The sequence below is a fragment of the Zea mays genome, chromosome 1 (assembly GCF_902167145.1).
Source record: "Zea mays cultivar B73 chromosome 1, Zm-B73-REFERENCE-NAM-5.0, whole genome shotgun sequence".
Taxonomy (NCBI): Eukaryota; Viridiplantae; Streptophyta; class Magnoliopsida; order Poales; family Poaceae; genus Zea; species Zea mays.
Window position 1 is genome coordinate 279,860,889 of NC_050096.1, and position 18,267 is coordinate 279,879,155.

General features: G+C 43.6%; 3 protein-coding genes, 1 long non-coding RNA gene and 1 other non-coding gene across 10 annotated transcripts; 2 read left to right on the forward strand and 3 right to left on the reverse strand.

Annotated features, from left to right (window-relative positions):
• The first annotated feature begins 352 nt into the window (after window positions 1–352).
• LOC118476171 (uncharacterized) lies at window positions 353–6,302 on the forward strand. The gene is made up of 2 exons (XR_004855593.1): window positions 353–1,609; window positions 1,928–6,302. It is a non-coding gene; the product is annotated as an uncharacterized lncRNA (long non-coding RNA).
• On the forward strand, window positions 1,464–1,567 carry MIR171i (microRNA MIR171i). The gene has a single exon (NR_121096.1). It is a non-coding gene; the product is annotated as a microRNA MIR171i (primary transcript).
• A 442-nt stretch (window positions 6,303–6,744) lies between the features above and the next one.
• LOC103643968 (STS14 protein) lies at window positions 6,745–7,870 on the reverse strand. Its single transcript, XM_008667138.4, has one exon. It carries the CDS (start codon window positions 7,585–7,587, stop codon window positions 6,976–6,978), a length of 612 nt encoding a protein of 203 aa, XP_008665360.1. The 5' UTR covers window positions 7,588–7,870; the 3' UTR covers window positions 6,745–6,975.
• A 2,380-nt stretch (window positions 7,871–10,250) lies between these two features.
• On the reverse strand, window positions 10,251–11,817 carry LOC103643969 (uncharacterized). 4 transcript variants are annotated; one of them, XR_561403.3, is made up of 5 exons: window positions 11,618–11,817; window positions 11,283–11,448; window positions 11,038–11,125; window positions 10,589–10,658; window positions 10,251–10,464 (listed from the first exon to the last, which is right to left on the reverse strand). XR_561403.3 is itself a non-coding variant. In XM_008667140.2 (3 exons), exons 1-3 carry the CDS (start codon window positions 11,766–11,768, stop codon window positions 11,034–11,036), a joined length of 405 nt encoding a protein of 134 aa, XP_008665362.1. In that variant the 5' UTR covers window positions 11,769–11,817; the 3' UTR covers window positions 10,850–11,033. The 4 variants fall into 4 exon arrangements, 2 of the variants coding, with proteins under 2 accessions (XP_008665362.1, XP_035820267.1); XR_561404.3 differs by having other exon boundaries at window positions 10,589–10,671; XM_008667140.2 differs by lacking the exons at window positions 10,251–10,464; window positions 10,589–10,658 and having other exon boundaries at window positions 10,850–11,125; window positions 11,287–11,448.
• A 1,884-nt stretch (window positions 11,818–13,701) lies between these two features.
• Window positions 13,702–18,064, reverse strand: LOC100281597 (uncharacterized). 3 transcript variants are annotated; one of them, XM_008676867.4, is made up of 2 exons: window positions 17,564–18,064; window positions 13,702–16,350 (listed from the first exon to the last, which is right to left on the reverse strand). In XM_008676867.4, the coding sequence occupies exon 2, from the start codon at window positions 16,314–16,316 to the stop codon at window positions 14,010–14,012; it is 2,307 nt and encodes a 768-aa protein (XP_008675089.1). In that variant the 5' UTR covers window positions 16,317–16,350; window positions 17,564–18,064; the 3' UTR covers window positions 13,702–14,009. The 3 variants fall into 3 exon arrangements, with proteins under 3 accessions (XP_008675089.1, XP_008675096.1, NP_001147988.2); XM_008676874.4 differs by lacking the exon at window positions 17,564–18,064 and adding an exon at window positions 17,345–17,559; NM_001154516.2 differs by having other exon boundaries at window positions 13,772–16,350; window positions 17,568–17,634.
• Window positions 18,065–18,267: the final 203 nt, after the last annotated feature.

Consider the following 18,267-nt stretch of genomic DNA (forward strand, 5'->3'; position numbering starts at 1 on the left):
TTATTAAAAGAAAAAGGAAATGTTAACCAATTTATAATTAGCTTACTATGTAACGACGAACTATAGTTTGGTGATCCAATTAGGCGGACACTTTTGGAAGTGTCTCATTGAATCTCTATCCCTTTCGAGCTCCTGCCGCGCCTTAAAATGGGCGACGCGAGCAGCCCATGCCGAAGAATCCATCAAGGACGGTTCATGGACTACGAGAATCGGGCACGTTATGGTACTGCCCGAAAGAAGACCGTGGAACAGTACCCTGTACTGCCGATACGTACCGTGTGTTCAATGCTACTAGCTAGCACTCTAGCACCATGCATGGGGAATGGGGATGGGGGGTCTGATGAGAGCACAAGACGATCATCCCCGGTAGCAAAGCAATAGGGTAGGTGGCCACTGTATTTTCCCTGCCGCTGATAAATCGTATGTTTTCTAATTACGGACGAGCTCTCAGACGTAAAACGTTCGGTCAATGAACCTGATGTTTCAGGTGGATGCATGGAAGATGCTCAGTTCTTGTCCTGGTCCTGGTCAAAGAAGAGCAGCAGCCAACGTGTAGTTGGAACTGCGCTCTAGCAAATGCCCAATGGCACAGGTGATCAACCCCTTGTACTCACGCTCGTTGTACCGTCCGTCTGTCTGCCAGTGCCAGCTGACTTGACAAATCACGGCTTCACAAGCAACGCACGCCCAACACGCAGGAGAAGACACAACTGAAGAAGCTAGCAAGCAACCCAGCAACCAGCGCTTCTCCTGCCCTAGCCAATAATAAACTGCCAACCCAAACCAGATGGAGACAGCCGCACCGATGAATTCGCCGCGCGCGGCCGGCCAACGCGAGTCCAGACTGAGAAAATCGCCGCGGGAGGCATGCAGCGCGATCCCGCAGAAAAAACTGGCGGTTCCGGTGCGCGCTCCGGTCAGGCGGCAGGCAGGTGGAACGCGTGGACACAGAGGCCGGCAGGGCGGCTAGACGGACGGAGTCATCAATCACTACCTGATCGAGCAAAGACGCATCGCGGCGCGCGCCGAGGCAGGTCATTGGCTGGTCGATCTGGCAGATGATGCCCACCCCCTCTCCTCCGCCTCTTTCTCCTTGCGTCTTGCCTTGTCCTGCTGTGCCTGCGATTTGTGTCTGCATTATTTTGCCCCCGTCGTGCGCTGTGCCTGGTTTCTTGATGAGGCGGCTTCGGCGAGACGCCGACGTCTCAACCATTCCTCTTAATCTTTGCGATTATTATTTTCTTTCTCGGCTTACGTACCTGCGTCCATTCGTATTGTATCGTCGTTGCCGCGCGCGCGCCTATTAATTCAGCTGCTGCTTGCCTCGCCCGCCCGCCCGCCCGCCCGCTCGCTCCATTGCCAGCCAAGTTAATTACGTGATGAGCTGGGAGCTCGGGTGTCTAGTCGTCCATGGCGCCGATCGGTGCAGAAGGCTTGCGAGATTGAGAGGTGGTGGCGTTGAACTGGTTGGCTGAGAGAGTGCGATGTTGGCACGGTTCAATCAAATCGCCGGCCGGGTTGACTTGTTGATTGAGCCGTGCCAATATCACAACCTTCTCTAGCCTAGGCGGCCGGGCTACAGTTTTGGATGCTACTATGCTTCCTCAAGGTATACATGGTTTTCTGTGTTGTTCTTGTCTTCCTGCTATAAAAAAAGCCTTTGAAATTTACTTACGCTTTAGTTTTTCATCGCGTGATGTATTTCCTTTGTTTGAAATTATAACTTTTTTTTGGGTACATGTGTGTCCAGATATGCGTTAGATTATATCTAGATACATATAGCAAAATAGATACACCAAAAATGTAAAACGAATTTATAATGTTTAGATTGGATAGAGCACTATATATTCTTTATTTCTAGATATATATTGTAAAATAGATATAAAAAATAATTCAACTGTTCTCTATTTCTTGGAAACAAATACAGTACCAGCGGGCTACCAGGCCGCATACCCATCCACATCCACATCCAGGCATCCAGCATCCAGTCGTCGTATAGTGGCCCGCAGGCCGCAGCCAAGCCTGCGGCGGCTCAGGTTTGGTCAAGTGGCCGCTAGGAGGAAGCCAAGGGTAGTCTAGCTAGCGTTGGTCAAAACTTGTTTTCATTGTTCTACTATTGTTGAGCATTCCGAATTCGCTTGTCAAAAGACTACAAGAGAATAGCTGATATATTAATTATTATCATGGCTAATATAATCGTCTATGTTGCTCTAGCCCTGCATAGTTGTAGGAAATCAAGGTGCTTCTATCCCTGGCCGGACATATAATAATAGTATAGTAGCATACTATATATATCGAGATAGACAAGGACAACATATATCGAGGTAGGCAAGGACAGCATGAGAGCATGTTTCACATGTGCTATTTTATAATGTTACTGTATTAATATCATTTATGTATGTGCGGGCACTGGCAATAGTTTAAGTATATCACTTTTAACTATATCAAGCTTTCGTATTAGTTGGCATCTTTAATCTATACTAACGTGAATGTTTTAATACAACCGGTACTAAATGCATTAGTACTTCAATAGGTACTACAACCTTCGCGTTATATTAGTACGGTTGGAGATACCAACCGGTGCTAAAGTTCTTGTTTTATAAACTCTCTACCTCCTCAAGCTGACGTATATCAGGAATAGAAAGGAGCACTTTTCATGGCACTAAAAGCCGAGGGAAGATGCTATCCATTTTTCAAAAAATTATTGAAGATTTCACTCATTTAAATGTGAGAAAAGTTTAGCAAGTTCATCCTCTCTTATAGTATGGTTGAAATAGTTACTTACTTTGTTTAGATTTTTCTAAATTATGTGGTTGATTGTATAATCTAGGAAACAAATTTAGTAAGTTCATCCTCCCATATATGTTATAATATTTATGAAGGTAATAGAAATTATAAAAAAATAGAGAGATGTGCTATTCATAGCGCCATAAGCTTTAAAGAGGGGATGTGCTATCTAACTTTTTTCCTATAATTTATTGAAGATTTCACTCATTTAAGTGTAAGAAAAGGTCGGTAATTTCCTACTCTCATGTAGTATGGTTGAAATATTTGTTTAGATTTCTTAAATTGTGCGATTGGTTGTCTTTAAAAAATATATGTTTATAAAAGATAGTGTCAACAATATTTTATACAGATAATGCAGATAGACCATCAATAGATGTACACTTCAAATAATATATTGAAGGTGTTCATTATTTTCTTAAGATGGCTGAGAGACACAAGCAAAGAGGTTTTATATGTTGTCCATATAGAGACCATAATACCAATTCACCTATGTTTGCTTTAAAGGGGTTTCATGTCTTACTATATTTGTTAGACTAAGCACAGAGAAACAGTGGGTTTAAAGGATCGATGGAGAAGAGGAGGACTACGACACAAGTCCAAACTATGCTCAGTACAATTCTTTTATAGATGATGTAATGGGTGAGGCTAAAGATCCCGAAGAAAACAACGCTTTGCCACAAATTTTGCATGATGGAGACAAAAGACTGTGACAACGAAAAGGTTAGCAAAAAATTGGAGTGTATATTATAAGACCATAAAACTTTGTTGTTCCATATTATAGATCGGGCCAGAAAAAGTTGTGTAGCTCATTGAAATTGTTACAGTGGAAGGCAACAAATGGTATCACTGACAAAAGTTTTAATGAGATCTTAAAACTCATAAAGAAGTTCTTTTCAGAGGAGAACAAATTGTCAGCATCAACATATGAAGCCAAAGAGATTGTTTGCCCTGTTGGTTGGAAGCACGTAAGATACATGCATGTCCAAATGACTGTAACATGTATCATGGTGAGAAGAACAAGAAATTAAAAGTTTGTTTGGTGGGCGAACCCCCAGAAAAAAGAATAGTTGCTAAGGTCATGTGTCACTTCTCTATGATATCATGTTTGAAGCGTTCGTTTCGTAACAAAGAGCACGACAAAATGATGTGGTGACATAGATAGTGATGGAAAGAAGAACTCATAATAAGGTTATATGGAGGAGATCTAGGAACTCGAGTATGGACCATATTTGAAGATACCCTATTTCATTGTCAATGGATAAAGTTAAATGGAGGAGTCATAATAGTTGACCCACAGTATGGAATGACCACTATTGACCTCAATATGATTTGATATAGAGATGAATTATTCGCCCTTGCCAAGGTTGTCATCCACCTCTTTTGATAAGATCATATGCCTTATGAAATAGAAATTCACAATTAATACCACTTGAGTTTGACATTATTTGAATAATGTCACTTTCTAAATTTTGATCATTCGAGTGTTTCCAACACCATTGATGTCTTGAGTTGAACTTCCTTGAGTTGTGACTTTGAGTTAATCAATCCATTTTGATCATGACTTTGCATATCAACTAAAGTCACTTTTTAAATTGTTTGATCCTTCACATCAACATGACCTTCGAAGCTTGATTAATTGCTCGACTAAATGCAAGTACTTTCTTCTTCATCATAGCTAGGTTCTTTAGTCGCCAAGCCAATGTTTGCCCTTCACCTTTGCTTAGTACCTCACAAAATTTCCTTGCTATGTTCACCATCTCGAGCCATCAAGTCACATACTATTTTGAATCAACAATTAAGCATATAATTTATGTGTTTCATTCGTATTATTATCTTCGCTATGAATGTCATTCTTCATTTTGTGATTGATCAACATTAAGAGTGAGATCATTCCAGTCTCATGTCTCATTTGTTATTGGTACACACAATGACACAAGCTTGTTAATTCATTTTATCAATATGCCTCGAGCTCATTTCTCATCTGCAAGTTATTTGCCAAATTTGAGACCAAATATAATACAACACACATGAGACTAAACACATGCAAGTCCTATAAATCATATTTTATATTAAAACCCACTGAGGTTGGAGTAACATTAAATCCAACAAAATCCACATGGGCCTGTTTGAAAACACTATTTTTTTAAAAACCCCATGGTTTATAATACCACAATTTACCGAATACCATGACACAACTATGATATATTATTTTACATCACTCTAATCCAACACCAGTTTGGAGATACAATATTTTAGTACATGAGGGGAGGAGAAGAGCAAGACTACTGCCATGTGCCAATAAAGATCAATGTTTTTTAGACCCCACAAATACTATGGTATTCGTAAAACCATAGTTTAGAATACAAATCAGAGTTTCTAGATATGCTCTAAACATCTTTTAGCCTAAAGTACTATAGTATATTCAAATAGTACAATATTGTTGTCTTAGAAATAAAAATATATTGTATTCCCAAACAGATCATAGGTCGATGCACTTTCACCGCTCCTCGGTGTCACACCCGGTTTTAAGGGTGTTGGTGTTTTGACCCGAGGGTCCTAACCAACGAGTGAATTTGTACTACGTGTCTCAGGCCAGATGGGTGATGCAAGAAGACACAAGATTTATTCTGATTTGGGCAAGAGAAGGTCCTACTTCCAGCGGGGGATGAGACTTATATTATCTTGCACCTAGGTGCTCGTAGTATGGGGTACAAGCTGGTCGAGAGCGGGAGTGAATCCCAAGTATCTGTGAGTGAATGAGGCAATTGCCAATATCAAAAGTGGAGAGCAAAACGGTGAAGTGTAGTCCTCCATCCCCTGAGAAAAAAGAAAGAGCTTTTGACAGAGAATTTGTTCGGCTGGTCGATTGTTCAGTCGTACGGTTGTAGCTCTATAACTAGAAAACATTGTAGCTTGAACTAAAAGGTTACAACCTGTTGGGGTCTTCTTATTCCGAAGGTCCTCAACACACCAAAACAATAGTTATTTCTGGTCTATTTCTAAGTATTACATGTACTCTTAGCAAAAGCATCTTCGGATAAATCGGTTACGGACGAAGGTACAATCTTGAGGATAGTGTCATAAAGGGGCAAAGGACGAAGCTGAAGGAAGCTGAAGCAAGTCTTCTAGAGTTAGTTCGCCGAAATGACAGAAGGAAAAGACACTTTTATCTTTGCCATGCTAAGGGGGTGTTTGGTTTGCCCCTGCTAAAATTTAGCCCCTATCACATCGAATGTTTGAACCTCCGTTCGGGGTATTAAATGTAGTCGGATTATAAAACTAATTTCTCAGCCGAAGATTAAAAAGTGAGACGAATCTAGTACAGTTGGTTGGGTCTATATTTCATACTCCTATTTGAAAGTCAAACGCTTGATGTGACCCGGGCTAAACTTTAGTCCACAGAACCAAACACCCCCTAAATAGTTCAAATGTATAGATTTAAGGGTATAAATGTAATTTTACCAAAGTTGTACTCTGCGTCTATAAATAGAGGAACAGTGATATACATTTCGATATCTGCTGATCGGAGAAATAGCAGATAGCTCTCATCTACGAAGTTGTTATCCTTACTCCGAAAATATAAATGTAATCTATAATTTAATACTGAAAAAAAACGATGGAAATAAGCACTGTTTTACATGATATATTTGATGTTCGTATTTACATTCTCCAAATTACTGTTTTATTTACTATCGTCCTTATTAATTGCCGTCACACCTTCATTGTGTTGCTTTTTTTTTGATACACGAACCCGAAGGAGTCAAACATTCCAACAGCCGCAGCAAAAAAAAAAAAAAAAAAAAAAAAAAAAACCAGCGAACATCGTCAGAGCTCTTAGCTAAATACTCTTTCTAGCAAATCCCATGTGGTGTACTATACATTTTTTCTAAAAAGTTTAAGTACTATATGCGATGAATCAAGATTCAAGAGAGCCAACACGCATCCACAGGCCACAGAAGAGTCCACGAGGATGAAGCATCACATCACAGCTCACAGGCGTTTTACCCGGCAACAAAAGCTGATACACCAAACCAAAGCAGTTGTCAACAACACCAAGAACACCACCGGATCACACCACAAAACAGCCTTTCCGTGACCGAACTAGAGAAGACTGATGAACCTACGTACTCCGCTGCCGCCGGCGGCGGCAGTTGGGCTCCGTCGCTACGACCTGATGACCTCAGCTAGCTAGTAGGGGCTCTGGCCCTGCACGTTGCCGTGCGGGTTGTACAGGCAGAGCGTGAGCGTGGCGCCCGTGGCGCAGCTGGCCTGCGCGCACCCGACCTCGGCGGTGTTGCGCCACACCACCTGCGTGTACGTGCCGCACTGCCGCCCCGCGGCGCACGTGTTGTTGGCGTGGGTGTAGTACCGCCCCTCCGCCACCCACAGCGCCACCACCTCGGCGGGGCGCGCGCGGTAGCTCGCCCACCCCTGGTTCGCGCCGTAGGGGCTGGCCCCCACGTCCGCGAACGCGCACCCGCCCTGCCGCCGCTGCTGCGCCACCGTCCCCGCGGCCGCCGAAGCCAGGCCCGCGTTCCACCGCAGCGGGGCCACGCCCACCGCCGCGCGCGCCTGGTTGTGCGGCGCCAGGTACTCGTCCGCCGTCGCGTTGCTGCCGCTGCCGGTGCCACCCTGCTGCGCCTTGGTCACCGCGCCCGCGCCGCCCGGCATGAGGACGCGCGCGCCGTGGGTCGGCGCCGGCGCGGCGCAGAGCGCGAGGAGGGTGGCGAGGAGCAAGCACGCCGTGGCCATGGGCGCGGGGAGCAGGAGGAGGTGGTGGTGGCTGCGCGAGTGCGCCATTGAGATCTGGAGTTGGTGATCTGAGTAAATGGCTCAGTGAATGAGCGTCGAGTGCGTGCGAGTGTGCGCGCGGGACTGTTCGATGCGTTGTCGATAGCGAGTTAAGAAGAGAGCCCGGCAGATGGCGACGGCAGACCGCGGCCGCGTGCAGCGCGGCCGATAGCATTGTACTTGGTGCCGGCTCCGGCTGCCCCGTTGGCTCCGATCCATCCATCGATCTCGCAACTTGCACTGGCACGCGGGACCTGGCGAGATCCAGGGGTTGTTGGCGCGTGTCAGTGCCGATCTCCATGGCTCGTTGCCTCGTCTCGTGGATGCGATTTTCCTGTCCCTGAAGAGATCCGGATGGACACAGTTTTTGTTGTGAAGTTTGGACGTATCTTTTTCGTTTTTTTATAAAAAAAAATGAAGAAGGTACAAATTTGGACACAGGTGGGAGTCTGAGACGCCGCGGCCGCGCAAGCGTGACTGCGTGAGGCCGGCCGTCAGGGATGGGAATGGGCCGACTCCTGTGACCTTAGGTTAATTTTATGGATCATGCGTCGATTAGTTTCACTGAGCTAATGGATAGTGTAGATCGGTATTAGTAATATTTTTTATGCTATTATGGTATATGAATACTAGCAACGCTTTCAGAAAAGATTAGATAACGGATTGCTATCCACTTTTTAATGCTAGACTCCGTTTCAAGACTTACTGGGTTCGGTTGCAGCATAGACACGTTTACTATTATTCTTTCGTCTACTATGGCTTGTTCGGTTACACTAATCTAGAAAAGTATTAAATCGTCTCCTGGTCACTAGAAATAGATTTAATTCCCTCCCATCTCCTTCTAAATTGACGTAACCGAAGTAGACTTAGACCACGTTGTTTCGTTGGAATTTAATTTCATTTTAATAATTATAATTTAGATAAAACTAATTAAGTTAATATACTTGTATTTTATTCTAAATCATATGAAAAAAGATAGTTATACATTACATTTATGTTATAGAGAAGCAAGTAGAAGATTAGAAAAGTGTGTTATAAGTTGTACCTTAGAAAAGTAGCATGTAAATCTATAGAATCAATTTTCATCTCCTACCCTATAAATTTGAGATAAGCTTATATATAAAGTTTGAAAAGTTATTGAATGTCATGTTCTAAAAAATAGCCTACTCCATTTCCAATTCCTCGAAAATGAACGTAAACAAACGGGCCTTAAAGAATTCCTAAGACCGTTTCTAACAAAATCGTGAGCCATGGACATTAAGGGATTGTTTGACAGAGCTTCACTCTATGATTCTATAGCTTCAAGTGTTGATTCTCTAATAGATTGATTCCGAGTGATTCTCTAGCAGAAGTGAATCTATTTGACGAAAATCGTTTGGCAAATAAGTTGTGCAGTGATTCCTGAGAGGTTAGAGAGTAGGGTGCAGTTTGGGAGCGGTGAGAAACAAGTTTTTTTTGTCTCACACTTTATAGTACAAAATAGAGACTGAATTCAATCCACTTCCACCATAGAGTAATTCAGATTTTTTTACTAATTAATTCTGCAGAAGTGATTCTCGCTAGGAGCGAAGCTATGTCAAACACCCGTAATAAGTTCCAGGCCTAGCCTCGAACCGCTGGACCAGCGGTCTTCATGAATCCCATCCCATCAGCCACCAGAACGTTATCGTCAAGTCCACTGAATAGGAATGAGTCTTTTTTTTTCTCCCGTTTATTTACAGGTCTCAAAATAATAACATGAACTAAAGCCATGATACATCGTGTGTTTTCTTTATCTGAAAGTAGAATTTGTGGCTTTCAGCTTACTTATCTTCTGATGATTTATGTTCGTTGGTAAAATCTTCCATCAGGCAGTGGAGAAACCAGCATACGGTGTTCCTTTAATATACAGCTTTCTTGCATTCTAATACAATTTCGTTGGTGAAGACATCACTGTTCCCTGTCGTGCAGGTAAAGCCCGAGCTGTGATATATAGCCACGTTCCGTACCAGCGTGCGTCCCATCAGGCACTGGTTCTGACTTGGACAGATTTTAGCGTAAAACGTGAACAAAAAGAGCGTAAATGATTACGAATTTTAGCGTAAATCGTAGATCTGTTTTGAAACGTCGAATGCGGCCCGAAAATTACGGTGTAAAAATCTCGCGCGTCCCATCGTGATCGGGTTCTGACTCGGACAAATTTTAGCGTAAAACATGAATCAAAATAGCGTAAATGAGTACGAAATTTAGTGTAAATCGTATATCTGTTTCGTAACCGTAAATGGGTCCCGAAATTACGGCGTAATAATCGCGTGCGTCCGATCGTGCGCGGGTTTTGGCTCAAATAGATTTTAGCGTAAAACGTGAGCTAAAATAGCGTAAATGAGTACATAATTTAGCGTAAATCATATACATGTTTCGTAACAGCAAATAAGGCTTGAATTACGGCGTAAAAATCGCGTGCGGCCGATTGAGCACGGGTTCTGGCTCGAATGGATTTCAGCGTAAATCGTGAACCAAAACAACGTAAATGAGTATAAATTTTAACGTAAATCGTCCATCTGTTTCATAATAACGAATGTAGACCGAATGTATCTCTCAGCGCATGAGATTGTCATAAAACGCATCAATAAATTTCATAAATTGGTGTAAGATACAAGTGATCTGAGATAATTGTAGCGTAAAATGCAAGATAACCATCTACAGGAGAACTGTTTCAGATTTTGCAATAAGATATAAGAGATAATTATTCCTGTACTCAACTATGATAATGTCGTGTTTACATTTTAGCTGTTGGTACATACACACAAAACTCTGTTTCACCATAACACCACTGTTAGCAAAAAAAATGAGTTCAAAAGGCTCTTCCAGCTTTCCTAATGTGGAGAAAACCACCGAGGTCCATATCTGCAAATGTAACATGAACTGTTAATATGATATTTCCTTGTTAATATGTCGTTTCAAGTTTGTTATAACTAACATAACCTAAAGTCTAAACTGAATGCAAACTTGAGTTAGAAGATCAGATTACCTATAGCACAGATGCCATGTGATTCTGACTATTTTAGGACCAACAAACCATTTGGAAGCCAAACAAATCCCTGTTCAATTTGCCTCAAAGCAACATATAAGAAATTACATAATTAGCTTCTGAAAATGTGCACTGCTCTTGTAATACATTCTAAGAGTTTTGAAAAGCCTTTTCTTGAGTGCATTTCTGAATTTGATGGTACAGAAGGTGTTAAATATATATAACAATCTGATATTCTAGACTACCTGAAGCATACAGAATCAAGGTTGCAAGAACATGAAAGGTGTACGTGAAGGATCCTGACTTCCTGTGTGTGCTGAGTTGCTATACACTCTTGTTACTTATTTATGGCATATTCATGGTGTGGTTTACCATGGTATATATAAGACAAATGAACCTAAAGGCTTAAGGCAGGTGAAAGTTGATATGAGGACAGACGATTGGGCTACCTCAAATGGAGCAGGATGGGAAAATAAACTTGATTCATTCTGGCAAGGCAGAACTCAAGGTGAAGATGCTTGCACATCAGCATCACCTCTAAAAAAGCAATAGTGGGGAAAAAACAAGTGTCACTAACCGCTGACTAATCATAGCAGCAATTCTTGAGATAGAAATAAGTGCATAGTGAAGTACACTAGAAGACATAAAAAGACTTCCAGGTCCCATATAACTAGTTGCTTAAAATTCATTCTACCTGCCTGAGCCAAGATAAGCAGGAAGCTGGATCTGCCGCTCCTCCAGAACTTCAGACTGAGTGCCAAGTAGCAGAGTGGCTAGCCCTGGTGTAATGCCCAAGACAAGACTTATGGTGCTTTTGGAGAAGATGTATCCTAGAAGCCCCATAGAGAATAAAAGACCACCTGCAATACCAAATGAAGTACCATTATTTCACTTATCTGAATGTTGATACATGCACGACAAACAATTTTTAGCAAAAATTAGGAAGTGTCCTGTCACTCAATATAGACTTGAAATGATAATGCATATATCTATTGAGCGAGATCTTGTCATCCTAGCCGGTACTTCCACCTGAGTAGAAGTCTGCACACCAGCTGCTTCTCCCCTCCCTCTCTTCGGTCCAACAAGAGGAGGCAACACAGCAGCAGCCACAGCCAAGCTTGATCTTCTTGTAACTCTGGACGTGGGGATCTGTCTCCAGAATATACCAAGACAGAGACATGGGTCAATGAATTAACGAAGTAGAAACAATGAGAATAAAATATGAGGTGCTCGCGTGCTGCTGCTACTCAGCAAATTCTTTATGTATATTTAGTTAGAATTGGATGTGTTGCAGCATAGGCACACATATAAACCAGCGTAAAAACCCATTATTTTTTGACAAAAAAAACTGTTGCAGCATAGGCACACATATAAATCAGTAAAAGTATGTGGATGTTAACTTTAGAGAACTGATTAAAAAAGATTAAATAAGAACAAAAAAAGTAACTAGGTTAGGTAATATCTTATTTTTCTTGTCACATACTTAACCAGATGAATAAAAATATTAGTTGCAACATACCTCATCAACTAAATAATAAAATTAATATCTGCATTATTTTAGGTAGAACTTATATTGTGAACATTTGTAGTTTTGTTAGTAGAGGAAATGACAGCTAACAATTCACTACAGAACCTATATGTTGAGAGCAGGATCTCCTGCAAACTCGCTACATACAAAATCACATGACATTAACAATCCTATGCAATACTAATAAAAACAAATCTAGAACAATCAACCCTAGGCCTACGTTTTGACGGACGATGCCACATATGGGGACCGGATGGGAAGACGACACAGATCAACCACTCTAAACAACAGATTGAATCACTAGAGTCATGGATCTATACCTCCAGGTGACATACGAGCTGAAACGGCTGCCGATTCGCTCTGTTCACCAGCAGAGGGCTGTAGGCTCACCAGGTGCCCACGTCTTCGTCGTCCCATCGCTGGCGACGAGGTACACGCCCATCCCCCTGCTGTCCCCTTCCTTCTGTGCGAAACCGAGCACACAGACGCTAATCTAAGCGCTCTTGTGCTTGGAACATGCACACCCAGGGAACGAGAAAGGGAGGATGAAAATGGGCGAGTTCGATGACTACTGGGCGCACGCGTACAAGGGCAACTCAGCAGTCCCACACTCCGACCCATAGCGGCTCGTCTCCACCTGGACTGGCGCCTTTGCTCTCGGCGCGGCCACCTGTGTCCACCACCATGCCTTCGCGCTTGCATCTTCCGTTGACGGTGGATGCGAGGTTGGGGCGACGGCGGGCGGCGATGGATTGGGTTGGGGTGGGGATGGAGCCGTCGAAAGAGATAGGGTTGAGGGCGACATGGTGTGAATCCCTGGGTATAGAAAGGTGGATTTACTGGACCGGATGTGGGACACTGTAGGAGCGGTCGGTTTGCGATTCGACTCAGGGAGGGGAGGGAGGAGGCGTCAGGATGCATGAAAGCAAACGAACCAGATCCAGATCTCCTCTTGCGCGTAGACGACGAGATGAAGACCATTCCGGCCGCCGGGAGACGAGCAGGTTCCTTGAAGGGCCGCTCGGGCGCGTGGATTTGCTTTCCCGTTGTGGCCTCTTCGGCAGCCGCGAGATCCTCAATCAGCGGCGAGCCTCCTGCGGCTGGAAGGCGGAGAAGAGTGTGAGGGGATGTGGGGCTCCTGCGGCTGGAAGGCGGAGAAGAGGGTGAGGGGATGAGGGCGGATGCCGATCCGGAAGACGGCGAATTAGATTAGGGTTGCGAGTGGTTGGAGCGCTTGGGATGATTTGGGGGCGCAGTGGGGCGGATCCGATAGCTGGGCGCGGGTGTGGGATAAATCAATTTCTGCGTTTTTTCTAAAACGAATACAAAAGAAATGCTTGTATAACTAATTATAAAAGTTTTTTTTTTGGTACGTCTGGTTTACCTGGTCTTAAATGATTAGGGCTTTCTCTAACTAGAGAGAGCCCAGGGCTCTAAATACTATAACTATATATATATATATATATACATATATATTTTTGTAATTTTCTGCTCTGAAGTGTGCACTTTGTCTCAATCAAAAAAAAGTGTAAATAGATACCAATCCATGGCACAAAACAGAGGTTATGACCTAAAGGAAGGGAAATAAACAGCAGCACCAACAATAACCAAAATCTGGAAATAAGTGTATCACCTGAATGCCCGAGCCAACAATAGACAGAATCTGGAAATAAGTTTACCACCTCAATCCCTTAGACATCCCTCAGACCACAGCTAAACTCAATACACACTATAATGAGTTAAACTGAGTTCGACATGACAAATTACAACTATAAGATCAATGCCAGAAGAGATATATGTCTGCAATTGCTGCCTAAAATATGCCTACGGTTAACTACACTAAAAAATAACACAATCTTATTTGTGCTTCATCATGGAAGCAGTATCGGCAAGCTACAATGCTTCTGCCTTGATCATCTCAGAACCTAGCACCTCAGTTGCAGGCGGTGAATACTGGAGCCAGTCTTTTGCACAGACAAGTGCCTCCACAGTCTCCGGACGAAGAGAGCTTCTGTAGTCATCGAGCATGCGGTTCCCAGTTCCAGCAGAGAATATGGAGCTGCCACTGCTAACCATCGACATTGGGATGGCCAAGATATCCCGGGCCATCTTCGACAGGGTTGGAAACTTGAGTGTGTTAAGCTTCCACCAATTAAGGATATCAAACTCTTGGATACGTGGAGTGAGGGATTCCTCCAAGTACTGCTCCAGATCACATTTTGCAGGCTGGGTACTTTGAATCTCAGAAAGGTACATATCAAAATCAAGAAGACCATCACCAGTGGAAGAAGGATTTCCCTGGTTCACACTTGCGTTAGCAGCCACATTATTAGCTTCAACATAAGCAGGAGTCAAGGGGAGTGGTTGTGCCACATACTCCTTATACAGCTCATGCAGAGAGTCATTGACAACCTTAACATATTTCATAGCCTCAGCACCATAAATTTTAGAGTAACTGAACTCAACAAGCTTCATCTTGAAACGTGGATCCATGACAACAGCAATGGCTAATACCAGGCTGCAATCTTTCCAGTATTTGTCAAATCTCTCATGCATATCCTTGGCAATACTGCTGAAGATGGGATTTTCATGTTCTGTGCCATTGGCTAGCTCAAGCTGAATTTTCCAAGCTTCATGGAAAAAGATGTTTGCAGTAGGATTTGCTGAAGCCATGACACTATGTGCAGAGTCATATAGCAGTTTCAGGTAATTACAGGTAGCCTCAACTTTCTTCCAGTCCTCTGCTGAAGGAGATTCATTGTAATTATCATCACATGTCTCCAGTGTAGAAAACGCCTGCTTATAGTCCAAGGCAGCCAGCAGCATCAAATAAGTTGTGTTCCACTGGGTTGTAACATCTAAACAGAGAGTCTTGGTACTGGGAATCTCCAGCTGCAGAGCAATCTCAGCAAACTTCTCCTCACGATTTGGAGAAGCTTTTATGAACTTGATACTCTCACGGATGTTGTAAATCACACCATGAATTGAAGCAATTACATCCTGAGCAACTACATTGAGGATATGTGCATAACACCTCACAACAAACAGCTGTCCCTTAAGCATGAGGTTGTTCTTATTGGACAGGTGATCCCTAAGATTTGCACTGTAAATATCATGGGAAGAGCAATCATTATCCAATGTGATAGTGAATAGCCTGTCCTTCATATTCCACTCCAAAAGGCTCGAGCTAATAGCTTCACTAAGTGCATTCTCTGAATGAGGAGAAGACACCATCATGAAGTTGAGCATTCTTCGGTGCACTTTCCAATCGGAGTCAATAAACTGCCCAGCAAGAGAAACATAGCCAAGAGTCTGACTGGTTGTCCAGAGTCCTATAGTGAGGCTGATCCTTCCTGGCATAGTGCTGAATGCTTGTAACAGGTTTTCTTTTGCTTTCTGGAAAACAGCATACACCTCTCCTTCCATTGTCTCCACATCTACAACCCTGAAACGAGGCTGCAGACTCTCGATAAACTTCGTAAAGGATGACTGCTGAACAATGTGAAGTGGGTAGTCATGCAAAATTATCATCTTCGCCAAATAAGAGGAGCTCCGTTCCTGATCAAAAGTAGCATTTGCATAACCAGTGTATCTGTAACGCCTCTTAGTAGGACGCTCTACTGTACCCTCACCATCATTATCAGTGGCATGGCCCCCTGCTAGCGGCAGTGTTAGCCTGCGGTCTTGATCTTTCATAACAGGACAGGAGCCTAGCGTGATGTGTCTCTTCAGATGGCTCGTGCCTGCGATTTTTGAACCAGAACTATACGCAAAGGTTTGCTTGCATAAATTGCAACATGCTCTTGAGTTCCCCCCTGGCATGGGTTCTATAGTGAAGTGCTCCCAAACTAGCGACTTCTTCTTCCGACGTCTCCGCGGGGTCACCTCAGTATTGATGAATTCATTAACATGGGGCATCTCATCACCATTAACCATGACGTTAACGGCAACCATCTCATTACCGTGGATGAGATCATTAACCTGAACCATCTCATGACCATGGATCATCTCACTGCCTTCAACCATCTCAGTCCCATGGATCATCTCATTTCCATGGATCATCTCATTGCCATGGGGCATCTCATCTCCATGTATCATCACACTACCATGAATCATCTCACTACCATGGATCACCCCATTGCCATCGATCATCTCATTGTCATGCACCATTGCATTATCATTGCTGTTTGGCTCACCCATGCTGAAGATAGAAGCCAATAGAATCCAAGAATCCCTGTCAATTTGAATTAATAAGTAAATACGATTGAGTTAGGTGCAATTCAGTCACATCTCACTTGATTGTTTCATGAAAAAGGGACTCCAAACAAATAAAATCTCGAATTTTTCATGACAAAATAGACAAACAGCGGATATTTAATTCCATTATCAACATGATCTGATTGTTTATAGCAGAAATCCCAAGTAACAAATTTTCAGGTCGAGATTCAGAGACCACCAACATTGTAGACATTTTCCAAAAGCTACACGAATATTATAGTTAGATGACATAATGATGACGTCTCGATTATGATGGTATCCAAAAGAACAAAAATTATAAAACATGTATGAATATAACATGAGCAAGACAATAGAAGAGTGACCAATGTCACCATGCCAGGCAAAGCAGTGCTGAATGCAAGTAGTTAAACATGCTGAAGACTTGAAACAGAAAATAAATACAAAGTCCAAGGGCAGGCCCTTCAGCAGAACCATATGGGGCTGCACATAAATAGCTACAGAATAATGCCACTGGTAACATAGCCTTTGTGCAAAAAGGCAACCATGCTCATCGCTTAGTTAACTCATGTTAGAAACAAGCCATGGTTGCTGCCTTGCTGGAACTTCCTATCGAAAGATAATTAAAGCATGGAACCTAGAAGGGCTATTGGACTTTGTAATCATACTTAAGTATGACTACCCTAGTCTATGTACGAGATTCACGACAATGTAGCACTATGCAATGAATCATGTAAGTTTCAAATGCTCAGGATAAAATGTACAAGTAATTCTCTAGCTAACAGACTAATACCCGAACGGGTTACTGTTTCCCAAAGAACAAACTCAAACTGATTCCTATGAACTGTTCATCTTCCCTCCCACAAACACGCCAGAATTTGCTCGTACGAGAATACGGTAAATAGGCCAACTATATAACGCACGCAATCTACATCGCCAATAGCGCCCTCGCGCCGACCGGAAAAGGGAAATAACTACGAAAAAATTCGCACCAAACCAAAGCAACAATTCCCGGCGAAGCGCTTGCTCCGCTACAGATCCGACGAACCGAGCCCACTAACACGGAGCCCAAAGCACCAACTCGAACGGCAAACCAAAATCTAAACAACGAAACAATCCAATCTACGAGCAGCGCGGATTTGTGGGAAGACGGGACACGCGGGAGGAGTAGAGGAGGCCAGGAGAGGGGTTTGGAGAGTTTGGGGGCTTACGTACGGGGAGGAAGCGGGGCGCAGCGGAGGCGAACCAAACCGGGGGCTCGGCTTGCTTGGTGGCGGGACAGAAGAATTAGGGCTCGGCCCAAGAAGGACGAAGGCCGAGCGAAGCAAACCCTAGATCCTGTAGGGGAGAGGACGAGGCGGGGAGAGAGGAGAGGGGCTTCGACTTCGACCCGGTAGAGAGAGAAACCGGAGGGGTCTGGTGGCTGCGGACGAGGAGCCGCCCGGTGAAGGAATTTAATGGGCTAGCGGCCCATGGCGATGGGCCTGACGCGAGCTGTGAGGCTGCCGGTGGACCAGGTGGTGGCCTCTCCTCGCGTGGAACAGGCTGGGGCCTGGGAGGCTGGGACGGCTGGGTCTCCTCGGGCGGTTTCCTCGTCTCGTGAGTCGTGAGGAGTTTCCTGTGTGGCGATGCATGCATAGCGGACCGCGGACGGGCGGACGTCAGCACGGCGCTGGATCGTGGCGTATTGGATTGGGCCTTCGGCTTCGGGCGGAGCCGGTCAGCCGGACGCCACCATAGGGTTAGTTTCATCTCATCTGGACGGTTACCCAGCTCTTGATTGAGAAAACATAGAAAAATGCAGGCGTGGACAAATTATATATGAAGGATTTTATTTTTCTGTATAATCTCCTCATAACAAAACAATTAAAATTCTTGTTTTCCTGTAAAATCTCCTGGTAACAAAATAACTAAA